This window comes from Mustelus asterias, chromosome 4 (assembly GCF_964213995.1).
Source record: "Mustelus asterias chromosome 4, sMusAst1.hap1.1, whole genome shotgun sequence".
Classification (NCBI taxonomy): domain Eukaryota; kingdom Metazoa; phylum Chordata; class Chondrichthyes; order Carcharhiniformes; family Triakidae; genus Mustelus; species Mustelus asterias.
Genome location: NC_135804.1, coordinates 17,574,726 through 17,601,057, shown reverse-complemented (window position 1 = coordinate 17,601,057; position 26,332 = coordinate 17,574,726). Strand labels below are relative to the sequence as shown.

Sequence of the window (26,332 nt, the reverse complement as noted above, 5' to 3'; positions counted from 1 at the left end):
CATTTCCTAGACAGCAAAATCCTGCAGATTACAATAAGATTTGTTTTTTTCTCAAAGGTGTTAGTTGAGGAAAGATTATTGGCCAGGAGGACTCTTTACTCCTCTTGGGATAAGTGGGGTTGTGATGTATCAGAAAATAGATGTTTCTGACAGTCCTCCATTTCAGCACTGCTCCAGCCCAGGACCGGGGTTTTCACCCAAATTCTTTTGACACAGCTGAGTGTGCCAGTAGCAGAGTCTGACACCAGTGGAACTGTACCTTCACAAGGAGGGAATGTTTTTAGTTGATGAAATAATGGAAGTACTTCCTCTTGTCCAAGTTGCCTGTGAAGCTATTGTACCAGACAATCTCTTGCTATTGAGATTAAATGGATTCCACCAATGGACCCTGTGAACATCATTTAAATGGAAGTTCTCCTACAATGGTGTCCATCTCACTGGTAAATTTTGTACACTTACACCTCTGCCTTGATAAGAATCTAGCGACTATCCCTGACCATGTTAGTAGCTACCTGCCAGAGTTGGCAGCCTCCAGGGTTTCGTCTCCAGGCCTGATGCTTTAGTGTCCTGGTCACGTCTTTACTGAATACCTCCCGGTAAATCAGTGGAGTAATTTGAATCCATTTATCTTTGTTATTTTGATGAAATGTGCAAATGGGCGCCAAGGACATAAAGAATTAAAGTCAGCTCCTAGGGACATTGAGGTCTGTTGTTGCACCGTATGAGATTGACTAATTCCAGCCCTACCATGTAGCACTTGCCAACAGATCTGGTGAAACAAAAACTATGCTGCAAGTACTGGAAATTGAAAATGGATGGAGAAAATGCTGGAAATGCTCAGCAGGCCAGGCAGCATCTTTACAGAGAGCCAGAGAGTTTATGTTGCAGGTTGATGACCTGTAAATGGTTCTGGCAAAAGCTAATCAATCTGAAACATCAACTCTATCTCCATGTGTGCTGTAAAACCTGCTGAGCATTCGCGGAACTTTTGGTTTGGGGTCAGCATAGAAAGTTAAAACCAAATGATCTTCAAAATAGTTCCAGGTATTTGGTTAGGTTAATTGCACCAATCGGAGTCCACTTCCCAATGAATCATTGCACTCTTCTCATCAATGTCCTGATGAATCAAAGAGGAAAAGCTTCAACATGTCTTTTTTTCAGCAATACATCTGAACAATGCTTTTATGTTGTTCTTTGACCGGCTGCTCCTATAGATGGCTGTGGCAAAGCAGATTTGTTTTTCACAATGTCTTAATCCCACAAGCAAAGAAATCCCACTTGCAGTTCATGTCCAAATGCAGCATGACCTGGACAATGTCCATGTTTGGGCTGACAAGTGTCAAGTAACTTTTGTGCCACACAAGTGCCAGGCAATGACCATCTCCAACAAGAGAGAATATAACTATCGCTTCCTTGACATTCAATGGCATTACCATTGCTGAATCCCCCACTATCAACATCCTGGGGTTTACCATTGACCAAATACTCGTGGTTTAGCCATATAAATGCTGTGGCAACAAGAGCAAGCCAGAGGCGAGGAATCCTGAGGTGAGCAACTCACCTCCTGACACCCCAAAGTCTGTCCGCCATCTACAAGGCACAAGTCAGGAGTGTAATGGAATGTCCTCCACTTGCCTGGATGAGTGCAGGTCCAACAACACCCAAGAAGCTTAACATCATCCAGGACAAAGCAGGCAGTTGATTTTGCACCCCCTCCACAAACATTCATTCCCTCCACCACAGATGAGCAGTGGCAACAGTTTGTACCATCTGCAAGATTCACTGCAGGAACTCACCTAGATTCCTTAGGCAGCACTTTCCAAACCCATGACCGCTACCATCCAGAAGTTTGAGGACAGCAGCACATGGGAAAACCACCTTCACTGGCACTGGGTTAGAATTCTGGAACTCTCTCCCTAACAGCACTGTGGACGTACCTACACTCAGGAACTGCAGCGGTTCAAGAAGGTAGCCCAGCATCACATTCTTGAGGGCAATTAGGAATAGGCAATAAATACTGGCCTGGCCAGTGACACTCTCAATCCTGTAAATTCATTTAGAAATGGAAAATGGTTATTGCACATGTTTTTAAAATTATTATAGAATAGTCGCATGATTATTACTGCCACTGAAATTACCACTTGTTACTTGATCCACTGTTTTGTTAAGTTGCCAACCATTCTTGTGGGATAATTGGTAGAATTGAAGCGTTAGAAGTAGAAAACTAAGGATGCAATGTGATCTACCACTTTCTGCAAAATGAATTACTTTTTTAATTCTAGTTATAAAGTTGACCAATGGGAAACAATATTATTTCTATGTATCATTGTACCTCATTTTGCTCGTCCAAATTAAGCAGATAAGGAATAGCAGCAGGAGTAGACCACATGACCCGTTAAGCCAGCTCTGCAATTCAGTGCGACCATGGCTGATCTTCAGCTTCAACTCCACTTTCCCACCTACTCCCCATGTCGCTTGGTTCGTGCAGAGTCCAAATATCTGTCCATCTCAGCCTTTAAATCCATTGAACGATGGGGCATCCACAACCCTCTGGGGTGGAGAATTCCAAAGACTCAGAATTGGGTGAAGAAATTTCTCCTTGCCTCAGTCCGAAAGCAATTGGCAACTTATTCTGAAACTGTGTCCCTGTGTTGTAGATTTTTGCAGTCGGGGAAAGCAACAAACCTCTGTTCACCCTGCCAACCCTTCAGAATGCTGTTCCTCAGACGTGATGTTAAACCGAAACAGAAGATTCTACGGAAGTATTCCAAGACGAGCATGGAGTTTTCCTAGTGTCCTGATCATCTTCACCCCGCTTCCCCACCCACCCTTCACCACAATACATTTTCTGTTCATTGATCCCTTTACATTTTGCCCCACATTGTTCTGGTCTTATTCGGTTAATACTTGGTTCTTCCATCCTACCTGCTATCAAGATGGAAAGGTTGAGTATCTGTTACTGGAATTACTGATTCCATAAAAGTGAGGCAGTTTTGGTCAGTAAAGATTTGATTGGTGAATTTACAAGGAGTGGCCAGCAGGTGGCTGAAATACAAACCGCTTTGAAATCTCTTGTACGGCATTTTGTTTCAAAGCAGCATGTAATCATCAAGCAGAAACTTGACAATACTAAAATTTGACCATTTTTATTGATTTTCTTTTGCTCAGGTGTCACCAGGAAAGTTACAATGGAGGGGACAAAACAGTCAAGGGTGTCTCGTCCACACAAGATCAGCGAATCGTCAAAGGTTAGTGTAAGCTAAAACTCATTTAACACAACTCATCTTGCTTAATTACCATTTGTTGAGAGAGAAATCCTTCAGTTGCAGACCAGTACAGCTGCTAAAGATATTTCCTCAAATAAATAGCTCCCAGGAAGAGGTACAAACCATTTTATGATTCATTTGGCTACTTACAGAAGCTACCTCAGGAGAAAATGGATGATCTGTCTTTTCTTGTAGCATGTATGAGCAAACTGTTAACATTATCTCGTTAGGTGAAAATCATCTTGACTCTTTCCTTCCCAGCTCTTGCTAAAACTAAGAATCTACCTGCGGCTGTGCTCGTTAACTCAGAATCCCCTTCCACACTATTGCATGTTTACATATTTTTCATTTACTTTCTTCTTCCCTTGTCCAACCAAATTTCACTGGTGATGCACTGTACAGTATGAATGCAGTCTGCCTCAATATCACAGATTGTCATCCCCAGAATGTGTCTATTCTTCGTTAGCCCAGTATAGACTGAGGACACTGAATATTACAGGTTCTTATTTCCTTAGTCAATCTCTTGTGATGCTCATAGACAAATACATTTTTTTTTTAAACTCATAACTATAAATGCACTCCACCCATACTACTCTTTCACCAAATCTTTGCTTCCTTTTGTCTCCCTTCTTTCCTGTATAGCTCCCAGCCTATATGCCTTGAACATCATCAACAAATGAATCCATATTAACAGCTTCTCACAGATACTAAATTATTTAATATTTACAGTCAATTCTCAATTGCTGAATGATTCCATAGATGTACTTGGAGAGAATTGCTCTATATGCATCATTGTGCTACAGGCACAGCATTTTCTTCGCTACAGGCGCAGCAGTGGACGTTTGAGCTCCTTCATGGTTAAAATAAGGTTTTTTGCAAGTATAATTCAAATCAAAGCCAGTGAGTACATGATTCATCATTGAGGGTGGCAGGACAGGTTGAGAGAATAGTTAATAACTATAAATGCATTTCGTCCTTACTGCCTGTCTTGCATACTTTCCATTTACTTTAACAACTTTTTCTCTCTCGCTAAATATTTGATTCCTTGTGTCTCTCTCCTTTCCTGCATATCTCTCAGCCTCTATGCCTTAAACATAGGTTGGAATTTTCTGGCTATTCACGCCCCGCCTCCACTGAAAGCGAGGGTGGAGAATTTTGCGCTCAGCCAAATCTCTGTTCATTGCAGCAGGGCGAGAGAATCCTGCCGGCGTTAACTGCCAGGAAATTCCGGCTATAGTCAACAAAAGAATCCAAAGTAACGGCTCCTCACAGATACTAAATAGCCGTTAATAATGCATAAGGGACCCTGGGCTTTATAACTACTGGTATAGAGGCAGAAGCAAGGAAGTTAAATTGAACCTGTATAAAACATTGGTTCAACCTAAACTGAAATATCCCGTCCAGTTTTGGGCGCCACAATTCAGGAAGGGAAGGATATGAAAGCATTGGAGAGGATGCAGAAAAGGTTCATGATGGTTTCAGGGATGAGGAACTTCAGTTATGAAGATAGAAGTTAAAACTGAAACTTAAAAGGTGAAGGTATTCAAAATCATGAGGGGTTTGGATGGAGTAGATGGGGAGAAACTGTTCCCATTGGTGGAAGGATCAAGGACAAGAGCGCATAGATATAAGGTAATTGGCAGTAAAGAAGCGGTGAAAACATGAGGAAAAACATTTTTGTGCAACAAGTGGTGAGAACCTCAAATGCACTGCCTGAGGGTGTGGTGGAAGCAGATTCAATCATGGCATTCAAAAGTGAATTATCTGAAAGGGAATCAGTATCTGAAAAGAAAAAAATATGTAGGGCAACAAGGAAAAGGCAGGGGACCGGCACTAGATGAATTACTTATTCAGGGGGCAAGCAGACTTCTGTGCTGCAGCGATTCTATAATACTACACCCTGACATCAAACAGAAAGTACGATGGACCCAGGGTCTCCAATAGAGTGGCAAAGGCTGGGAATGCAGATATATTCTACAAAGTGAGAGTATCTATGTGAACAGCACTATGTGTGTGTTGTGTGGTTATGATGCACCAGCTACTAACAATGAAATAAGCATTGGGTAGCATTATCAATGGCAGTATTCAGATGATTTTAAAAATTATATTGTAGAAGTCTTCGACGGTTTACTGGCTAACTAAGCTGTGCAAATCAGGACGATCCCAGGCTTGACTCAGTGTGATGAGTTAGTCACGTTTGCAGGCCATACAAAACTAGGTTGGTGGGTGGTAATGTAAATGGTAAGAAGGAAGAAAGGAGTCTGCAGAGGGACATAGACAGGATGGGGGAGTAGGCAAGAATGTGACAAATGGAACACGTTGGCCCAAATCTTGCTGTCGGAGGTGGAAAGGACGTGTACACTACTGAGGCATCTTGCCTTTATCGTAAACTGCAGTGGAAACTTGTTGCCCAGCTGCAGCATGGATCCATTGGCGTGGTGAGTGGGGGTGATGAGCTACAGTACCAGCAAAGTCTTTTGATATCACAAGCTGATTACGTGCCCCATTTGAGGTCTGCCTTGAGGTTCAATGACGTGTGTGCTTTTAGTCTTGCCTTTAATCTTTTTTTAATTCCATCTTCCACCCCCCCCCCCCCCCCCCCCCCCCAATCACTGTGTTCCGCTACCCTGCAACTTGACAGCAACAGCTGCAGCCTTCCTTCCTCCCTCCCTGGCACCACTGGGTCTGCTCCAACGTCCATGGGACAAAGGAGCCATAGGGAAGGGCACAGTTGGGGGAAAGTAGTAGGAAAGCAGAACTGGTATTACAAGAGGGGAGATTCAGCAGAGTTTGGTGTGTGTTTTGTTTGAAGTGGGGGTTGATGGTGAGCAGAACTGAGTGTGCGGGAGTATTTTGACACTCCAGTTGATTTAAAGGATTGCACTCTTGAGCAGGGAGGTGATGGCGCAGTAGCATTGTCATTGGTAACCCCGAGACCCAGGCTAATGCTCTGGGAACCTGGGTTCAAATCCCATCACAGCAGATGGTGAAATTTGAATTCAATAAAAATTTGCATTTAAAAGTCAAATAATGACCATGCAACCCTTGTTGATTGTGATAAAAACCCAACTGGTTCACTAGTATCCTTTACGGAAGGAAATATGGCCTACACCTGATTCCAGACCCACAGCAATGTGGTTAACTCTTAAATGCACTCTGCAATGGCCAAGCAAGCCACTCAGTTCAAGGGCTCTTAGGGGTGGGCAATAAATGATGGTGGTGCTCTTGTGGTTCTCATTAGCAGGGACTGCAAAATCCCACCTAATGTGGGATTTCTACTTGGTAGGAAAGATTTAAAAAGCAGAACATTTTTTTGCCATGGTAAAAGACTGAAAAATATGTGCATTCAGACAGACCTTGGTGTCCTTATACATGAATCACAAAGTTAAGAAGGCAAATGTTGCATTAGCTTTCATTGCAAAAAGATTGGAATAGAAGAGTAAAGAAGTCTTACTCCGCTTGTTCACGTCATGGGTAAGGCCACGCTTGGGAGTACTGTGAGCAGTTTTGGTCTCTTGCCCTAAGGAAGGGCATACCTGCCCTTGGACGTAATGCAATGAAGGTGCATTAGACTGGTTCCTGGGCTAAAGGGTGGAGGAACAACTGTAGACTAGGCCTATATTTTCTGGAGTTCAGGAGTTTGAGAGGTGATCTGATTGAAACATGTAAAATTGAGAAGCTGAGGAACTTAGAACGTCACAGTCTCAGAATCAGGGGTTATTTAGGAATGTGATGAAGAGAAATTTCTTGACTCAGTTATTAATCTTTGGAATTCTCTATCGCAGACAGCTGTGGATGCTCAGTCATTGAGTATATTCAGGGCAGAGGTGATAGATATTTGGATATTAAGGGATGTGGGGATAGTACGAGAAGGTGGAAGCTGAGGTAGAGGATCAGTTACAAATTGAATGAGGGACCGAATGACCTAGTCTAGTATTTATATCTTATCACAATCATTTCAATGGTATAATCAGGGGTCAGTTAGCTCAGTTGGCTGGACAGCTAGTTCATCATGCAGAGCAATGCCAACAGCATGGGTGCAATTCCCGTACCAACTGAGGTTATTCATGAAGGTCCCGCTTTCTCAGCTTTGCCCTTTGCCTGAGGTGTGATGATCTTCAGGTTAAAATCACCACCAGTCAGCTCTCCCCCCTCAAAAGGGAGAGCAGCCAAAGGCCGTCTGGGACTATGGTGACTTTACTTTTTGCTTTACTTTATAATTGGGTGTTGGGTCCTGGACTCAGCAGGGGTGAGGGTGTTGGTGGAGGTGGTGGCACTGGAATTATCCATTGTCCCTATCACCTAATGGCTTTGCTGAAAATGTGGTTGTTGATGGAGAGCAGAATGTTGTGATAATTGAATAACTGATTACAAAAGGAGGAGGAAAGCAAATTGTATTGTATGTCACTAATACTATTTTCTCCTTTGTTTCCTGGGTCAAGTGCAACCAGGAATTTGATCGCCCTTCTGTCACTATCGCTCAGTGGTGTTGATGCTCTTGGGCATTAACAGCTTTAGTGTGTGTCCATAGCACCATTGTGCATTGCAAATCATTTGATGTGTGATGTTTATTAGCACGGATGTTGTGTAAAAGTAGATTAAGTGTGTTTACATATGCAGGTTCATGCCCATAATTTCTCCTGCAAGGAGTTCAAGTTAACCTTGATTGCAAACAACTTGTAAACTTTCTCTGTTAAAGGCACAATGTAAATGTTGAGTTGTTGCTGTGTAGACACTGAACAAAAGCCAAAAGGGTCGGAATGGAAAATGATTGCAAGTCATTGCATGCAGCATGTTATGTAACTCTAATGGCCAGTTTCGGTGGTGGTGGCGGCGGCAAAGACCTAGTGATACGTTGAAATATTCTGAAACTCTTCCCTTCACTTACCTGTCTCAACCCCTCCACTGTTGGTGATTTTTCTTGTTGCTTGTCTGACATCTAGTATTTGATGAGCAACAATTTCCTTCAGTTAAATATTGGAAAGACCAATATTTGGTCCCCTGCCACAAACTTCATTCTGTAGCCACCCTCTACGTCATCACCATTTCAAACTAAACCAGACTGTTTGCAAACAGTAGCATCCTGTTTCACCTTGAGAGCTTCCGAACCTATATTCTCTCCATCACCAAGACTCCTACTTCTACCTCCAAAACATCACTCAGCTCCAATCTATTTTAAGCTCATCTGCTACTGAAACACTGATCCATACCGATGTTACTTCTATACTCAACGATGCCAAAGTTCTTGCCAGCTTCTCGCATTGTATACTTGAGTTCATCCAAATCTTTTCTGCTCTTCTGCTAGCAGACACCAAATAATGGTCTACATTGCCACCTAGTCCAGCAATACCTCTCCTTATTTCAAACTCCTTCATGGCCTCACTGCACCCTGAGTATCTAGCCTCCTACAACTGTTGGCGATCTCTGTACCCCTCCAGTTCTAGCCTCCTGCACATCTTCTATTTAAAGTTCTTCCACCATTGGCAACCATGCCTTCAGCTGCCCAGGCCCTAAACTCTGGAATTCCTTCCCTAACTCTCTTCTTCTTCTCTCTCTCTTTCTTTCTTGAAGATATTCCTTAAACCCTTCGACCTGCCCTAATACTTTATGTAATTTGATAACATGCCTGTGCAACATCTTGAAATGTATTACTACATTGGTAAAAATAAATGTAAGTTTTGTTGTTGAAAGTGGTTAGCACATTTGGGTGAACCAGCGATGTTTGAAGCAGAAATGTGCGATACTTCCTCAAACATCAATTTAATTTGTGTTTATAATTCAAGTAGTACTTGCTGAAATTATAGCAGCTCTTTACATACCCTAATCTGTAGCAGACAGTTTTGAGGATAAAACTTTCCATGTGCCATAACAAAGTAATTTTCTTTTCCCCCGGTAGCCTTGCTGAGCCTTATCCTCCAGGGCCATACCCAAGAAGCCTGTGAATCTAGGTGATGGATGTCAAAGGCTATTTGACCTGTGCAAAGATAGGAGATCAAAGACCAGTCTAACCTGTCCTCACTGGAGGTCCAAATATACCTGTCCAAAAGGGGATACTGTACGTCTGTAGAGAAAATAATTCTATTGAAAAAGATTCATGAAGGTTTCGCTACCTGACTTAATCCTGCCACTCATGTGAATTTTTTCTTCTTTATGTAACTTCAGCATCACAAAACACAAAAGAACTACATAAAAATGAGAGTTTAGGAACTCCCGTCAGATGCAATCTCTAATCGTAATATGCACAACTGAGGCAATTGAAAAAATATTTTGTTGAATTTTTCAAACTCTGAATAAAAGGGAATTTAAAATTGTGACCATAGTGTAATGGTGATTGGTTGGGTTTTTTTCTTCTACACCCCTCTTCCCTGACCAGACAAACTGGATTCAGAATGGCGGCAGCAGTGAAGGCACAATCTTTCACATCGTATTGCTGGCACCACTGCTACTGGCAACAGTGTTGTGTGGAATCCAAAAGATTCCCCCCTTGCCTGAAAAATATAATGTTGCTTCCCGGCACTGAATTGAGAAATTCTGCCAGATCTGATTCCATTTTTACAGCACTTGTTAATGCTGCAAGCTAACGTGCGCCAATCCAACTTCCTGTGAAAGTTCACAAAGTTTATGGTAGTACAGTCAAAAGATCTTGACAAGCATCAGTGTCATTACAGAAGTTTTTAAGTTAATATATTAGCTTCACAAGTAGGCTTACATTAACACCACAATGAAGTTATTGTGAAAATCCCCTAGTCGCCACACTCCGGTGCCTATTCGGGTACACTGAGGGAGAATTTAGCATGGCCAATGCACCCTAACCAGCACATCTTTTGGACTGTGGGAGGAAACTGGAGCAGCGGAGTCAACCCATGCAGACACAGGGAGAACGTGCAGACACCGCACAGACAGTGACCCAAACCAGGAATCGAACCTGGGTCCCTGGCACTGTGAGGCAGCAATGCTAACCACTGTGCCACCAGTAGGCATCCACGTTAATTAAAAAGCCATAGCGTAGAACAGTTTTGGTCTCCTTATTTGAGGAAGAATATGGTGGCATTGGAGGCAGTTCAGAGGAGTTTCACCAGATTGATCCTGGGGATGAAGGTGTTGACGTTTGAGGAGAGATTAAACAGTTTGGGCTTGTACTTGCTGCAGTTTAGAAAGATGAGAGGGGATCTGATAGAGGTATATGAAATTTTAAAAGGGATTGATAAAGTAAATGGAGACCAAATTTTTCCTCTTATGGAGCAATCTAGAACAAGAGGTCACAGGTATAGGCTGAGAGGCAGTAGATTTAAAACTGAGATGAGGGGGAACTACTTCTCGCAGAGGGTGGTGAATTTATGGAACTTGCTGTCCCATAGTGCGGTGGAGTCTGAATCATTGAATAGTTTCAAGAGGGAGATAGATATATTTCTAATAATAAAAAAAGGCGAAACAGGGATGTGGGGAGGTGGATTTGAGACCAGGGAGAGATCAGCTATGATCTGATTGAATGGCGGAGCAGGCTCGAAGGGCTGAATTTGCCGACTTCTACTCCTAATTCCTATGCTCTAGCCGGCCCGTGCATCTTCCTTCTGTAAATGTCAATCTTACTCTCTATTTATCCTTCATCTATTTCATGTCACTCATATCTACAGTAAATGCAACTAATTAATCAAATTGGGCAAATTTCATCCCAAAGCTTGTTTAGTCAAGAAACATCTCTATGGTTAGAACATAGAACATAGAACATTACAGCGCAGAACAGGCCCTTCGGCCCACGATGTTGCACCGACCAGTTAAAAAAAAAACTGTGACCCTCCAACCTAAACCAATTTCTTTTCGTCCATGAACCTATCTACGGATCTCTTAAACGCCCCCAAACTAGGCGCATTTACTACTGATGCTGGCAGGGCATTCCAATCCCTCACCACCCTCTGGGTAAAGAACCTACCCCTGACATCGGTTCTATAACTACCCCCCCTCAATTTAAAGCCATGCCCCCTCGTGCTGGATTTCTCCATCAGAGGAAAAAGGCTATCACTATCCACCCTATCTAAACCTCTAATCATCTTATATGTTTCAATAAGATCCCCTCTTAGCCGCCGCCTTTCCAGCGAAAACAATCCCAAATCCCTCAGCCTCTCCTCATAGGATCTCCCCTCCATACCAGGCAACATCCTGGTAAACCTCCTCTGCACCCTCTCCAAAGCCTCCACATCCTTCCTGTAATGTGGGGACCAGAACTGCACACAGTACTCCAAGTGCGGCCGCACCAGAGTTGTGTACAGTTGCAACATAACGCTACGACTCCTAAATTCAATCCCCCTACCAATAAACGCCAAGACACCATATGCCTTCTTAACAACCTTATCTACTTGATTCCCAACTTTCAGGGATCTATGCACACATACACCTAGATCCCTCTGCTCCTCCACACTATTCAAAGTCCTCCCGTTAGCCCTATACTCAACACATCTGTTATTCCTACCAAAGTGAATTACCTCACACTTCTCCGCATTAAACTCCATCCGCCACCTCTCGGCCCAACTTTGCAACCTGTCTAAGTCTTCCTGCAAACTACGACACCCTTCCTCACTGTCTACCACACCACCGACTTTGGTGTCATCAGCAAATTTGCTAATCCACCCAACTATACCCTCATCCAGATCATTAATAAATATTACAAACAGCAGTGGCCCCAAAACAGATCCCTGAGGTACACCACTTGTAACCGCACTCCATGATGAATATTTACTATCAACCACCACCCTCTGTTTCCTATCCGCTAGCCAATTCCTGATCCAATTTCCTAGATCACCCCCAATCCCATACATCTGCATTTTCTGCAGAAGCCTACCATGGTGAACCTTATCAAACGCCTTACTAAAATCCATATATACCACGTCCACTGCCTTGCCCCCATCCACCTCCTTGGTCACTTTCTCAAAAAACTCAATAAGGTTAGTAAGGCACGACCTACCTGCCACAAAACCATGCTGACTATCACCTATCAATTCATTACTCTCCAAATAACTATAAATCCTATCCCTTATAATTTTTTCCAACATCTTGCCGACAACAGAAGTGAGACTCACCGGTCTATAATTCCCGGGGAAGTCTCTGTTCCCCTTCTTAAACAATGGGACAACATTCGCTAACCTCCAATCTTCTGGTACTATACCAGAGGCCAACGACGACCTGAAGATCAGAGCCAGAGGCTCTGCAATCACTTCTCTTGCCTCCCAGAGAATCCTTGGATAAATCCCATCCGGACCAGGGGATTTATCTATTTTCAGACCCTCCAGAATATCCTGCACATCCTCCTTATCAACTGTAATACTGTCTATTCTACTCCCTTGCAACCCAGTGTCCTCCTCAGCTATATTCATGTCCCCTTGCGTGAACACCGAAGAGAAATATTGGTTCAATGCTTCACCAATCTCCTCCGGTTCCACACATAACTTCCCTCTGCCATCTATAACTGGCCCTAAACTTGCCCTAACCAACCTTCTGTTCTTGACATACCTATAGAACGCCTTAGGATTCTCTTTAACCCTATCCGCCAAAGTCTTCTCATGTCCCCTTTTAGCCCTTCTAAGCTCGCTCTTCAACTCCCTCTTAGCCAATCTAAAGCTTTCTAGTGCACTACCCGAGTGCTCACGTCTCATCCGAACATAAGCCTCCTTTTTCTTTTTAACCAACAAAGAAACTTTTTTGGTGCACCACGGTTCCCTAGCCCTACCAATTCCTCCTTGCCTGACAGGGACATACCTATCACAGACTCGCAGTAGCTGCTCCTTGAAAAAACTCCACATGTCGGACGTTCCCAGTCCCTGTAATCTCCTAGTCCAACCTATGTTTCCTAATTCTCTCCTAATAGCCTCATAATTACCCTTCCCCCAGCTAAAACCACTGGCCCGAGGTTCATGCCTATCCCTTTCCATCACTAAGGTGAACGTAACCGAATTGTGGTCACTATCACCAAAATGCACACCAACTTCCAAGTCTAGCACCTGGTCTGGCTCATTTCCCAGCACCAGATCCAATATAGCCTCACCTCTAGTTGGCCTGTCTACATACTGAGTCAAAAAACCTTCCTGCACGCTTTGAACAAAAACTGACCCCTCTAACGAGCTAGAGCTATAACAATTCCAGTCAATATTAGTCAAGTTAAAATCCCCCATAACAATTGCCCTATTACTTTCACTCCTAAGCAGGATTGACTCCGCAATCCTTTCCTCAACCTCTCTAGAACTTTTAGGAGGTCTATAAAAGACTCCCAACAGGGTGACCTCTCCTCTCCTATTTCTAATCTCCGCCCATACTACCTCAACAGATAAGTCCTCATCAAACCTCCTCTCTGACACTGTGATACAATCTCTGACCAATAATGCTACCCCTCCCCCTCTTCTACCTCCTTCCCTACTTCGACTAAAACATTTGAACCCCGGGACCTGCAGCATCCATTCCTGCCCCTGTTCTATCCATGTCTCTGAAATAGCCACAACATCAAAGTCCCAGGTACTGATCCACGCTGCAAGTTCACCCACTTTATTGCGAATACTCCTGGCATTGAAGTATACACATTTCAAACCCTGCTCCACCCCACCTCTGCAATGCCGTGCATTGCAGTCCCCATCCATGCATCCCTCACTTTCAGCACCACTACTCAGGATCCCTCCCCCCCCCCGAATCAGTTTAAACCTCCCTGCATGGCCTTAGCAAATTTACCCCCCAGGATATTGGTCCCCTTCTGATTAAGGTGTAGACCATCCTTCTCATAGAGGTCACACCTTCCCCAGTACGAGCCCCAATTGCTTAAGTACCTGAACCCCTCCCTCCTGCACCATCCCCTCAGCCATGAATTCAAACCTTCCCTCTCCCTATTCCTCTCTAAACTATCCCGTGGTACAGGCAAGAGTCCAGAGATAACCACTCTGTCAGTCTTGGCCTTTAGTTTCCACCCCAACTCCATAAATCCCTGCCTAATATCCCCTTCCCCTATCCTCCCTATGTCGTGTGTCCCCACATGTACAATAACTTGTGGTTTATCTCCCTCCCCCCTAAGAGTCCTGAATACCCTGTCAGACACATCCCGGACCCCAGCCCCTGGTAGGCAACACACCAACCCTGAGTCCCTACCTTTAGTTCCGACCCTCCTATCTGTCCCCTTAATTGTGGAGTCCCCAATCACAAGGCCCAGTCTTTTACAGCCCCTAACCACCTGAGCTTTCTCACTCGGCTCACCCCCAGAGATCTGCTCTCTATGCTCAGTTGATTCCTCCTCAACTGTAGCCTCCAGCACCGAAAGCCTATTATGGAGGGGAACCGCCCCAGGGGATTGTCTTCCCGATTGCTTCTTACCCCTCCTCCTGGCATTGACCCAAGCCTCATTTCTAGGAGTTACTATTTCTCTATAACTCCTATCAACTTCCACCTCCGCCTCCCGAATTATGCGGAGTTCCTCTACCTCCCCCTCCAGCTCCTTTACACGCTCCTCCAGAAGCTGCAATCTAATGCACTTCTTACAACTAAAATCTCCTGAAACACTACTGGATTTCCTCACCACATACATCCCACAGGAGATGCAGCATACTGCCTGAACTGCCATCCCTGAAGCCATTACCAGCAAGAAAAAAAGAAAACAAAAAACTTCCCCACACTTATAATTAGGTTAGAGGAGGATGGAAGGGTGGGATCCTCTACCAGTGTAGAGGATCGGGTATCTCCTCTGCACCAATTTATAGGGCTAGGGGCCCGAGAGAAAAAAAAAACTACTACTGAGGGGGAACCACCCAGGTAACTGACTTTTAAAGTTAAAATAAAAACCCTTCCCAGACTCCTTTGCTGCCCACTTCTAGTTTTCACTTTAAACTTGAAAAACTGCTGTTAAAGTAAAGGCCAAAAAAATACACACACTAGCTGACTAATTAAATAAATAAACAATTCAATTAATCCAATTAATCTCTTACCAGCACTGCTGCTTTTCAATCACCCCTCTCAGCTTGCTCCAGTGGATCAAACTATGGTTGTCAACTTATCACTGAGTGCAATTCATTTTTACAAAATTGTACCAAACTGGAGGAAGTAACACGAGCGAGCTGCCAATTTTCATGATGAAGGGTCATTGATCTGAAATGTTAACTGTTTCTATCCACAGATGCTGCCTTACCAGTGAGCATTTCCAGCATTTTCTGTTTTTATTTCAGATTTCCAACATCTGCAATATGTTGCTTTAATTCCATCAATATTCTATTTTTGTGACATTTATCAAAATTGTTCTCTTTGAACAAAATTTACAGAGTAATGAAGACATTTCAAACTTCCCAGATGAAGGAAGTGGGTTATTATTAAAATGCAGCCAGTAATTATTGGTATATTTTATTGCAGGGCCTGTAATTATCATTGCCTTAGATGTCCATATTACAATGAGGGGTTGAATCAGACTATCGAGTTCCTAAACTCGCGTTTTTAAGAGTTTCTTTTGTTTTGTAATTCTGAAGCTTATGTAAAGTGGGAGGATTAAGAAGGTAGCAAAATCTTCATGGATCTTTTTCCATAGACTTCTCTTCCCACCAGAGATTGTAATGTGGTTTATATAGATTCACGGGTGCAGTCACACTCTGCAACCACACAGAAGTAGCCATCTTCGTGTCTTGACAGTATCAACTGGCCATTGAACCAGTGGTCTGGGAGAGATGGTAAGTGGTAGAAAAGAACAAAGAAAATTACAGCACAGGAACAGGCCCTTCGGCCCTCCAAGCCTGCTCTGACCATGCTGCCCGATTGAACTAAAACCCCATACCCTTCCGGGGACCATATCCCTTTATTCCCATCCTATTCATGTATTTGTCCAGACGCCCCTATCGTATCTGCTTCCACGATCTCCTCCGGCAGTGAGTTCCAGGCACCCACCACCCTCTGTGTAAAAAAAAAACTTGCCTCGTACATCTCCTTTAAACCTTGCCCCCCGCACCTTAAACCAAACCCCTAGTAATTGACTCTTCCATCCTGGGAAAAAGCTTCTGACTATCCAATGACAATACTCCACATTACACTGCTGTAACATTCACTGTACACATTTATTTATTCCAAAGGCATCATTTGAAAACCATCAGGAGCGAGAACATTGGCTTCCTTCTTTTCTCCTCCTCTGCAGTGCTATTAGGAAGCTGCTCATTGATTTTACACTGCTAATTGATGATTAAGGAATATAAAAATCCACAAATTCTTTACTAAAGTGAGGTATTGGCAAAAAGTTGGGTAAGCGAGTTTTCAAGTTTGAATAAAGAAGGGAAAATGGTATAAAGTAACACATTATTGCACTCCGTCGCAAACTGGGGGTTGGTCTTTGATGTTTCCATGAACGTTTTATTCTCTTATTTCCGTGTGGCTGAGCACTGTCATTATTCAGAAAATATTAAAAGTGATACTTCCAATAAACAGGGTGGCACAAAATCCCAAATTGTTTAAATATATGGGGCTGTGCTTCTTGTTAAGAGTAATGTATAAGAAAATTGAACCTCATTTTGAAACCAAAATAAATGATTGTTGTTTTGAGTTGGTAGGCTGATCTGCTGAGTTGAGATTAAATATTGTTTGTAAATTGTGCGCATTTGAGATATGTTTTCTTGTGTTCCAAGTGAATATTGACTTATACAGGCAAACCCCTGTTCCCTTTGAACTAACACGTGACCTCTGTGTACAAAGTAACTGCTATTAGTGTGCCTGGGTCAGTCAGTAACTGTTTAATGTCACTTTTATATGTAGTAACTCCTGAACCCTCTGACTAACAGGCAAGTCACATTCTGTTAGTCCTCATACCTTGGGTTGCATCGACTAAAATCAACAGAAGCAAATGTAAAAACATCCAGTTGATGCCACCATCAAACACATCTTCCCCTCACCTTGCTTGCCAACATTCCGAAGGGACTGTTCCCTCTGTGATACCCTGGTCTACTCTATTGCCCCCCCCCCCCCGCCTCCCCCCCCAGTACCTCTCCCCTTCCCCCAACACCTTTTCATGCAATCACAGGTAGTGTAACACCTGCACATTTATCTCCTCCTTCCTCACCATCCAAGGCCCCAAACATTCCTTCCAAGTGTAGCAGGGATTTACTTGCACTTTTTTCAATTTACTCTACTGTATTCACTGCTCACAATGCAATCTCCTCTACATTGTGGGGACAGAAGTAGGCCATTCAGCCCCTTGGGCCTGTTCTGTCATTCAATTAGATAATGCCTGAATTGTACACAGGCCATTTACCCACTTTTATTCCATATCCCATGACACTCTTGCCTAACAAAAATCTATCAATCTTAGTCTTGAAATTTTTAGTTGACCCAGCATTTCACCACCTTTTGAGGGGAGCGAGTTACAAACTGTCACTACATTTTGTGTGAAAATGTGCATCTGAATTTCGCTCCTTAATGGCCTAGCTCTAATTTTAAGATCACATTGTCTTGGTATGGATTCTCCTACCACAGGTATTGATGTTTCAGCTCAATCAAATCCCTTCATCGTTTTAAATGCTTCAGTTAGATCACCATCATTGAACAAACTGGAGTTAATGCAAATTTATGCAGCCTGTGTCCTCTCAATATAACTAATCCTTTCATCTTCAGCATTATTCTGATGAATCTGCTCTGCATTTCTACTATAGCCAAAAGACCTTGTTTAAGGTCATGTTCAACTGAAGCAAAACTTCCACATTTTTGAATTCCAAGCCCCTTGAAATAAAGACCAACATTCCATTACCCTTTTTGATTAATTTTGTGGTTTCTGTTCTGCTGTGCAGTGGCTTCTGCTGAAACACGGGGATGTACGTACGTCAAGAGAGGACAGGATCAGGCTCTGTTGTGATATCAATGAGCTTGCTGACACTTGCTGATCAGGACCACCTATCAAAAGTAGCCTTTGCATTTGGGAGATGGATGCTTGCCTACAGCTGTACAACTGCAGCCAGCCTGAATCAGTGTTTCCATGAGAATAAAGTAAAAGTTTAGGGACAGAATAGAAATTGAGTAGTTAAGTGGAGTGAAAACTTCAAGGTAATGGAATGTTGAAAATACTCAGTGCACACAAATATATAAAATCATTTGATATTCTAGGCTGGAAAGTGACCATTCATAGCAAATTAATGAACAATCTTAGGTGAGATTTTCCTGTCTTTACACCTAGGTATCCTGAATTCACCAAAAACCTGAATATTAGGCAGAGAGGAGCACATGACCATAATGGAGTATGGTTGATATTTGCTCCAGTATATTAATTGAAGTTGACAGAAAATTGAAAAGCTTCCATTGCAGCCACTCATTCCTTCCTGCCCAATTTTCCAGTATTTGCTGTGGAAAAAATGGAAAATCTATATATTGATGTCCTTGACTATCACTGTCCAGTGTCCTGCAGCACTACTTTTTTAACCTTCACAATTGGCATCAATCAATTCCCGTGGTAAAAGAACAAAGGCAGCTTATGGTACTTGACAGCACATAAAACCTTGAATTTTTATGCTCCCAAGTGGCAAAATGTGAGATGAATAGAGTCGTCTTCCCCAACCTCCGCCCCCATTTAGTGAAGGTGAGGGAAAACTTCCATAGACCAACAACTAAAGAAGGTAGAAAAAACTGAAATTAGACAATGCTTTCTAATCAATTTAGATAATCTGTGTGGAGAAATATATTGTACATATATGGAAGCGAATTTGCAAGGCACCGTAAGCCAGCTTGAGTGCTCAAACCCCATGAACATTGTCATCATTTAACAACAACCACCCCACTTTATTGGATTAATCTCTGCTAACTCCCATTTAATGTATTTACTTTGTATGAACTACGTCACCAGGAGTTAGGTAAATACCTGTATCCCCTGTATTTATATTTTTTATATTTTTTCAGGTTCTGAAACAGCTTTTGGATTCTTGAAAAATCCAAGCTGATGAACTATTTAACTACTGTATTAGCAGAGTATAATATTTTTACTACATTTGAAAACAGCTATTTCATCGCAAAATCAATAGTTATATTGCAATGATTTCTGGTTTCAATTACTCAGTTGCATTGTAAAAGAAAGGAATATAGTATTTACATTTGACTACATATTTATGCCATCACAAAAATGCTATAATATATTGTTTTGGTTGCTGGGTTGCAGTGATAAATCCTTAAAATTGTGCTGCATTTAATTAAAATTATACTGGCACAAACAAATTAATTTTCAGCGTTTGAGAACACAGCTGGTTTAAATCGACTGGTTGCGTAACTACTTTTTGCCAGGAGCAAAATGCCTTTTTAGAATTGTTTGTGTCACCATTGCATACAAGTTAAAGTTTGGAAAATAATAAAAAGTAAAGTTGGAAAGGATTTGGGTGTCATTGCTGGTCACAATAATGAAGCTGAATTCCAGTGCAGCTCTTGTCAAGCTCATTGCTAGGATGTCTCATTTCAAGAAGGAATAAGATTTGGTTCTAAGGGCTAAAGGGATCAAGGGATATGGGGGGAAAGGGGGATCAGGATATTGAATTTGATGATCAGCCATGATCAAAATGAATTGGCGGAGCAGGCTTGAAGGGCCACATGGCTTACTCCTGCTTCTAGTTTCTATGTCTTGTGAGTATTAGCCCGTGTCCAAACAACTTATCCAACCTTATGTAAGTTATTGAGACTATGCTGGATTTGTTATACTTTCCTACACTATAGTCTCTGTGCTGGTAAGTGAATACTTCAAAATATACAATGATATGCCATTAACAAATGCACAAACCTTTTGTACCTCAAACGCAGTATGCACTCATTTTGATTAAAAATGCTAAATGAACGAAAGTACAGTAACCTTAAAAGTGAATTGTCTTTCAGGTATACAGGTGGGCAGATCATTCTAGTGACATCCTTCAGGGGCTAAATGAACAGAGACAGAGGGGACTGTTCTGTGATATCGTGCTTGTGGCAGATGAACAGAAAGTGTCAGCCCACAGGAACCTATTGGCTGTTTACAGTGACTATTTTAACTCCATGTTTACAATTGGAATGAGGGAAGCTTATCAGGAAGAAGTTGAGTTGGTTGGAGCCTCCTACATAGGTCTGAAAGCTGTGATTGACTTTCTCTACAGCAGCGAGCTCCCTTTAGATGGTGGAAATATTGACTATGTACTGGAAACTGCGCATCTTCTACAAATTTGGAAGGTGGTAGATTTTTGTTGCGAGTACCTGGAGAATGAAGTTAGTGAAGAAAACTACCTTTATCTTCAAGAACTGGCCTCAATTTATGACCTGGAACGATTGGACTGTTATATTGATAGCTTTATTCTGCATGACTTTGGTACCCTTTCCTTTACTCCAGAATTTTTGCAGAACATCTCTGTGCAAAAACTTTGTCTTTATTTGGAGAGCAACAATGTACAACATGAATGTGAACATGATTTGTTGCAGGCCGCATTGCAGTGGCTGACACAGAGTCCTGAGAGAGTGCAGGATGCGCGCCTTGTCCTCAGAAGCATTCATTTCCCACTTATACCTAAAAGTGATCTGTTACATCGAGTTAAACCAGCAGTATACTCCCTACTTCCCAAAGAAGCAAATTGTGAAATCTTCTTGGAAGAAGCAATATATTATCACAATAACATCGCAAAGCAGCCTGTACTTCAGAACAAGCGTTCCTCCCTTCGCTCAGATATTGAGAGGCTATTATTTATTGGCGGGGAAGTGTCAGAACGTGGAGAAGAGCTAAGTGATGATATGTGCTTCTTTGATGCGGCGAAAGAGCAGTGGTTTTCCGAAACAATGCTGCCGGCGAGACGCAGCCATCACTGTGTAACTGTGTTTGGAGGATTTATCTTTATGGCAGGCGGAAGCTCATCTCGTGACAATGGAGGTGACGCAGCTTCAAACATCCTTTATAGATATGATCCTAGATGTAATCAATGGTTCAAGGTAAATTTCTTCTCTTCTATAACTTGACATCGCTTCTATTTGAGCATCAAAAATGAACCTGTGTATCAACATTTCACAGTAATATTTCCAGGCCTCTTCTGTTGTCATTATCTATCTGCTGTAAAGGAAACAGTAGCTTCCATGAACTGATTGCATTCATGCGTTAAGTTGCCAGGAAAACTTTTAAAGAAAGCTATGTAAATGGGTTCAAGAAACTAATTGCCCTTTTTAGAGAAATAGAAGAAATGTTACTCTGGAGCTATGAGAAATATTAGAGAATTTCATATAGGGTACACATTTAAATTGTAAACTCCAAACTGAATTTATAACTCCATCATGCACCTAAATCCTAATCAAATTGAATTTATTTCATGTAACATTTACACTTTTCTCTCTGCTCATTTGACAAATTGGGACAAAGAGAGACTCACTTGTTGCATGCATTGACACTAGTCCTTTTACTATAGCAGAAACAACTTTAGGAAGGTGCAACACTAAAGAAGTCAACTAGTAAGTTCCAATAATTCAAATAATCTTGTACATTCCAATAATCCTATTAAACGCAAACTGTTAACAATGAATAACCTTTAGCCCACAAATAATTAATATAAATTCTTTATCTTCACATTGGGGACTTAGAAGGCAATTAGTTCCACTGATATTTAAGAAATAAGGCAGAACATTTACAAGTGGGACAGCGGGTGTGAGAAGCAGGTTGTGTACCATATGGATTGTTCTTAATGGTACATTGGCGATTTTCACCAGCTTTTCTTTATTGGCCACATTGGTGTACCCCATGAATCCTCCAGGACCATGCGGGAATTTGAAATCAACATCCTTAAGTTGTTGATGCTAATAGATTTTGGTTTCCTGACGCAGGATTTCTTCAGCAAAAACCAACCGCTTAAAGTAGCAGGGTAAACCTTATAGTGGCAAGTTATGAAACTGAGCATAGTCAATCAGAATCTACGTGTGAGCACCAGACAAGGACCAAGAAAGCTGCCAGTTTTCCGTAAAAGTCCAAATGGTTTACGAATAAAATTCAGAGAAGGCAACCTGATCCTCCTATCTGGTTTGGCCAACATGCTGCTCTGCTCCTCATTGTGATAAATTCTGAAACCAGTTGCACTGAGAAGGTTGTTCAATGGTCCAGAATTTGCTGGAGTTGAGCAACATGCATACCTCATTAGTTGCATTAGTTGTACTTTGTCCCTCACTCTTAAGTTTGAAAACTATTTTGCCCTGTTAAGGCGTTGCCATCAACATTCACGTCCCATTAAATAAAAAAAAAACACTGGTGGAAAAGTGAGCTACAAATGGTACGCTGAGGTCAGCAGGACATCTAGGACCTTGGGGAGAATAGTTCATCTCCTTCACCAGTGAGATTTAATGGTTTTGCAAAGGAAAAATGAAGTGTGAATTTGAGTCATGTTAGAGCCAGAAATGAGGAGAGGGAGAAGATGAATTGACCTGGTCTCGGCCTATTTTTTGTCTCCATGCTGCCTCTTGGAAACAATCAAAGGAATAGCATTAGTTTTCATATGCACGCTGACCACACCCAACTCTAACTCACCACCACCTCTCTCGATTCTTCTACTGTTGATAAATTATCAGATTGCTTAGCCGACATTCAGTGCTGAATGAGTAGCAATTCTCTCCAATTAAATATTGGGAAGATTGAAGCCATCGTTGTCAGTCTCCATTCACTAGCTAATGACTCCATTCCTCACCCTCACAACAGGCTGAAATTAAGAAACTCGTCCAGTAGTCATGGCAATTTGCAATTCCGGAGGGTATTTCATGTTAGTAACTGCATACGTATTAAATGTGCCATGTATTTGGCAGCAATTTCTGGGCAATAAATGTTATCAGTATTATCAACATCACAAGAGCAAATGTTCAAAAATCAAAACCCACTTTTGTTTTCCATAAGGAAATCATTTAAAAGGAATGATAGATTAGGATGTTTTTACAAAGGGGCAAAGCCAAACTATCAATGTTCATATAATGATGGAGGAAATAAATGTTTCTACATTTAATTGAACATGAACATTGCACTGAATTGTGTCACTGGTTGGAGTATAATAGGGGGCTGTTGCATAATGACAATAGATGGTATGAAGATATTGAGCGAGGTGGTTTATCAATTATGGATTGCCCTTTTAAGGAATAATGTAATTGTGGAACTCCTTGAAAGGCACATAGATGTACTGTTGATGCAGGCTTCATTGCTGCATTATTAATAGTGTTATTATTTCCTCAATTAAATATCTATTCTCTGGCATCTCATCCTTCTCACCTGCATACTGGAACTTTCCAAGGCAAAGGTTATGGAGCATGTTGCAGAGAAGAGCTGTTCTGGAACTGTGGGGGAGCAGAGGGATAGTGGTTTGCACTGTCAGGCTGTTGAGAGGCAATGCTAATTTTGCATGTGAATCTTACATTTTATGCTAAAGTCATTGTGAAGGTGACACTCAATGTTATCAATCCTGTTGCAAAACCTTGCTACGTCTCTATGGGAGAGGTAGAATGTAAAGACAAAGTACAGTACTCTGGGGGATTATTTGGCCTTGGTGAGGGAAGGGGTTGATGGGGGAGAGAAGAGGTTAAGTTTAAATTTATTTATTAGTGTCACAATTAGGCTTACACTTACACTGCAATGAGGTTACTGTGGAAAATTCCCCAGTCGCCACACCTGTTGGCACCTGTGACACCTGTTCGGGTACACTGAGGGAGCATGGCCAATGCACGTAGCCAGCATGTTTTTTGGACTGTTAGAGCACCCGGAGGAAACCCACGCAGACACGGAGAACACACAGACTCCGCACAGTGATCCAAGCTGGGAATCGAACCTGAGTCCCTGGTGTTATGAGGCACCAGTGGGTTGGTGGGTAGAGTGAGGAGGCAAAGGATGGAAAAAGTGCATTGGGAAGGGGAGAAACAGACATGGAGAAGTAAGAGCTGGAGAGAAGAGCAAGACTAAAGACAAGCAGGAAGAAATAGAGAATAGAGGAGGAGCAGATGCAGTGAAAATGGAGTGGCAAGTTCTGTGAACACTCATCTAGAGAAGTAGGAAGATAGGGAAAGAGCCTTCTTCAAATTGGGCGTTTAAATAGATAGTGAATAACATTTAAAAATTCAATGGAATAGAAGTAAATACAGTAATTTTACACATACGTGGTTTCTTAGATGTTCTAGGTTTATTTTTCAGGTTGCTCCCATGAATCAGAGACGAGTGGATTTTTACTTGGATGCCTTTGCAAACTTTCTGATAGCTGTTGGAGGAAGGAATGAAAATGGTGCTTTATCCTCTGTTGAAATGTATGACCCCAATAACGATTCCTGGTCCTATGTTGCTGGTTTACCAAGGTATTGCAGTAATTTTTTATATCATTAATATTGCTTGAATCTGTGGATCTCTTTCATGTACTTACTGCAGAGTCTGAAATGAATTATAGAACAGTACAGCACAGAACAGGCCCTTCGGCCCACGTTGTTGTGCCGAGCTTTGTCTGAATTATCCGTATCTTAAATCTGTGAAAAGCTGCTGTTGTGGAAAAGTTTATTTAATGCTGGAAGTGGTGCAAGCACACATTAGATGTGACTAGAATAACAGAGTTTGGAATATATTCAACAGTTTAAATAAGATAGTTTTTAATGTTATCCAAATGAGAGACAAGTTTTGAGTCATGGGTTAGAAAGAGATAAAGTAGGAATCTGTGTGACAAACAGCAATTTTAACAAAGGATAGATAGAAAATAGCATTTTCAGCACTATCCCGTTGCCATGAGCTTGATGCTATGGAATCAAAGTGAGCATTTGATGATTATGTGTATATACACGTATGTATGTACAATACATTGCTTATTTTGCACACAAACGCTTGACCTTATGCATTCTCCTATTCCTTTGGTAAAATCTAATGCCATGTACCTCCAAACAAATTATCATAACCTTCTATTATCTAGATTTCTTTCAAATCATTCCTTTGTGCTGCACTTGACAACTCATCAATGATCATAAACTCTTGCCTCCTCAGAACAATGGCTGAATTGCTCCATTCTGAATTCCTCCATGCCCTGCACTGGGTATTGAAATACCTACTCCTCAGTTGTTCAACTATGCAATTTAGCGAAGTCTAACCAACTACCATCAGTACCCCAGTCCAACGCTGGCATCTCCACATTATTAAATGCAGTCATTTAAAAGCAGAACAGACTGGTTAATCTAGGCTGCACTAGGAATAAAGTTCAAACAACTTCATTGAATCATCTTGATTATGCTTTTATTTACTATTGCGCTGGCAGCTATGATATAAAAAAATCTTTATGTAAATTGCTCATTGAATGAAAAATGGCTTTTCATGAAAAAAAATAGAATCTGCAAATCATAAATTCTTGTGTTCATTATCACCTCTCAAGTCCGTGCCACTTTCCAGCAATCGCTCTAATCAGATTTCTGGCCACTGCCCCAGCATTGAAACAACCCTCATCAAAGTCACAAATCACATTCTCTGATACAATGACCAGGGTGCACAGTTATACCACCTTTGCCGTTTGAACATACTGTCTTCCTCCAGTGCTTCTCTTCCATTGTCCATTTGAGTGGGGGGATTACCTCACCTCATTCTACTCTGAACCATAATAGCCAGAGAATTTCCTACAAAGGCTTCTTTTCCTACTTCCAACTGTTACCTCTGGTGTTCCCTAAGGATCTGTCCTTGATCCCTTCCTAATTCTCATCTACATGTTATCCTTCAGCAATGTCATCTGAAACGACATCAGGTTCTGTATTTACGTTAATGACGCTTAGCTCTACATAACCACCACCTCTCTTGACCCCCTCCATTGCCTCTCTATTGCCAGACTGCTTGTCTGTCATCCAGAATCTCCTCCTTTTAACAAACTTCTTAAATCTTTGTCCAAGCCTTTTGTTACTTTCTCTGGCTGTGTCACTGTTCACCCCAGTCCAACGCCGGCATCTCCACATTGTGTCACTGCAAACATTCCTATGTCTTACCTTGGGGTGTTTACTGTGTTAGAACCGCTGCATGAATGCAAATTACTGTATATCTCACAACAAATGTAGCATTTGAATAAAATGCTGCAAAGTGACACAGTGATTTTTCACATCATTAGAAACACTTTTCTCCTTATATA

The 26,332-nt window shown here is 41.9% G+C and overlaps 1 protein-coding gene across 1 annotated transcript in view; it reads left to right on the top strand.

Moving 5' to 3' along the window:
* Nucleotides 1-26,332, top strand: part of klhl36 (kelch-like family member 36) — a 37,933-nt gene that overhangs the window by 5,612 nt on the left and 5,989 nt on the right. The window contains exons 2-4 of the mRNA XM_078210598.1: nt 3,169-3,248; nt 20,100-21,173; nt 24,385-24,542. Of these exons, the coding sequence (XP_078066724.1) occupies nt 3,189-3,248; nt 20,100-21,173; nt 24,385-24,542 (1,292 nt within the window). The 5' untranslated portion in view covers nt 3,169-3,188. The remainder of the gene's footprint in view (nt 1-3,168; nt 3,249-20,099; nt 21,174-24,384; nt 24,543-26,332) is intronic.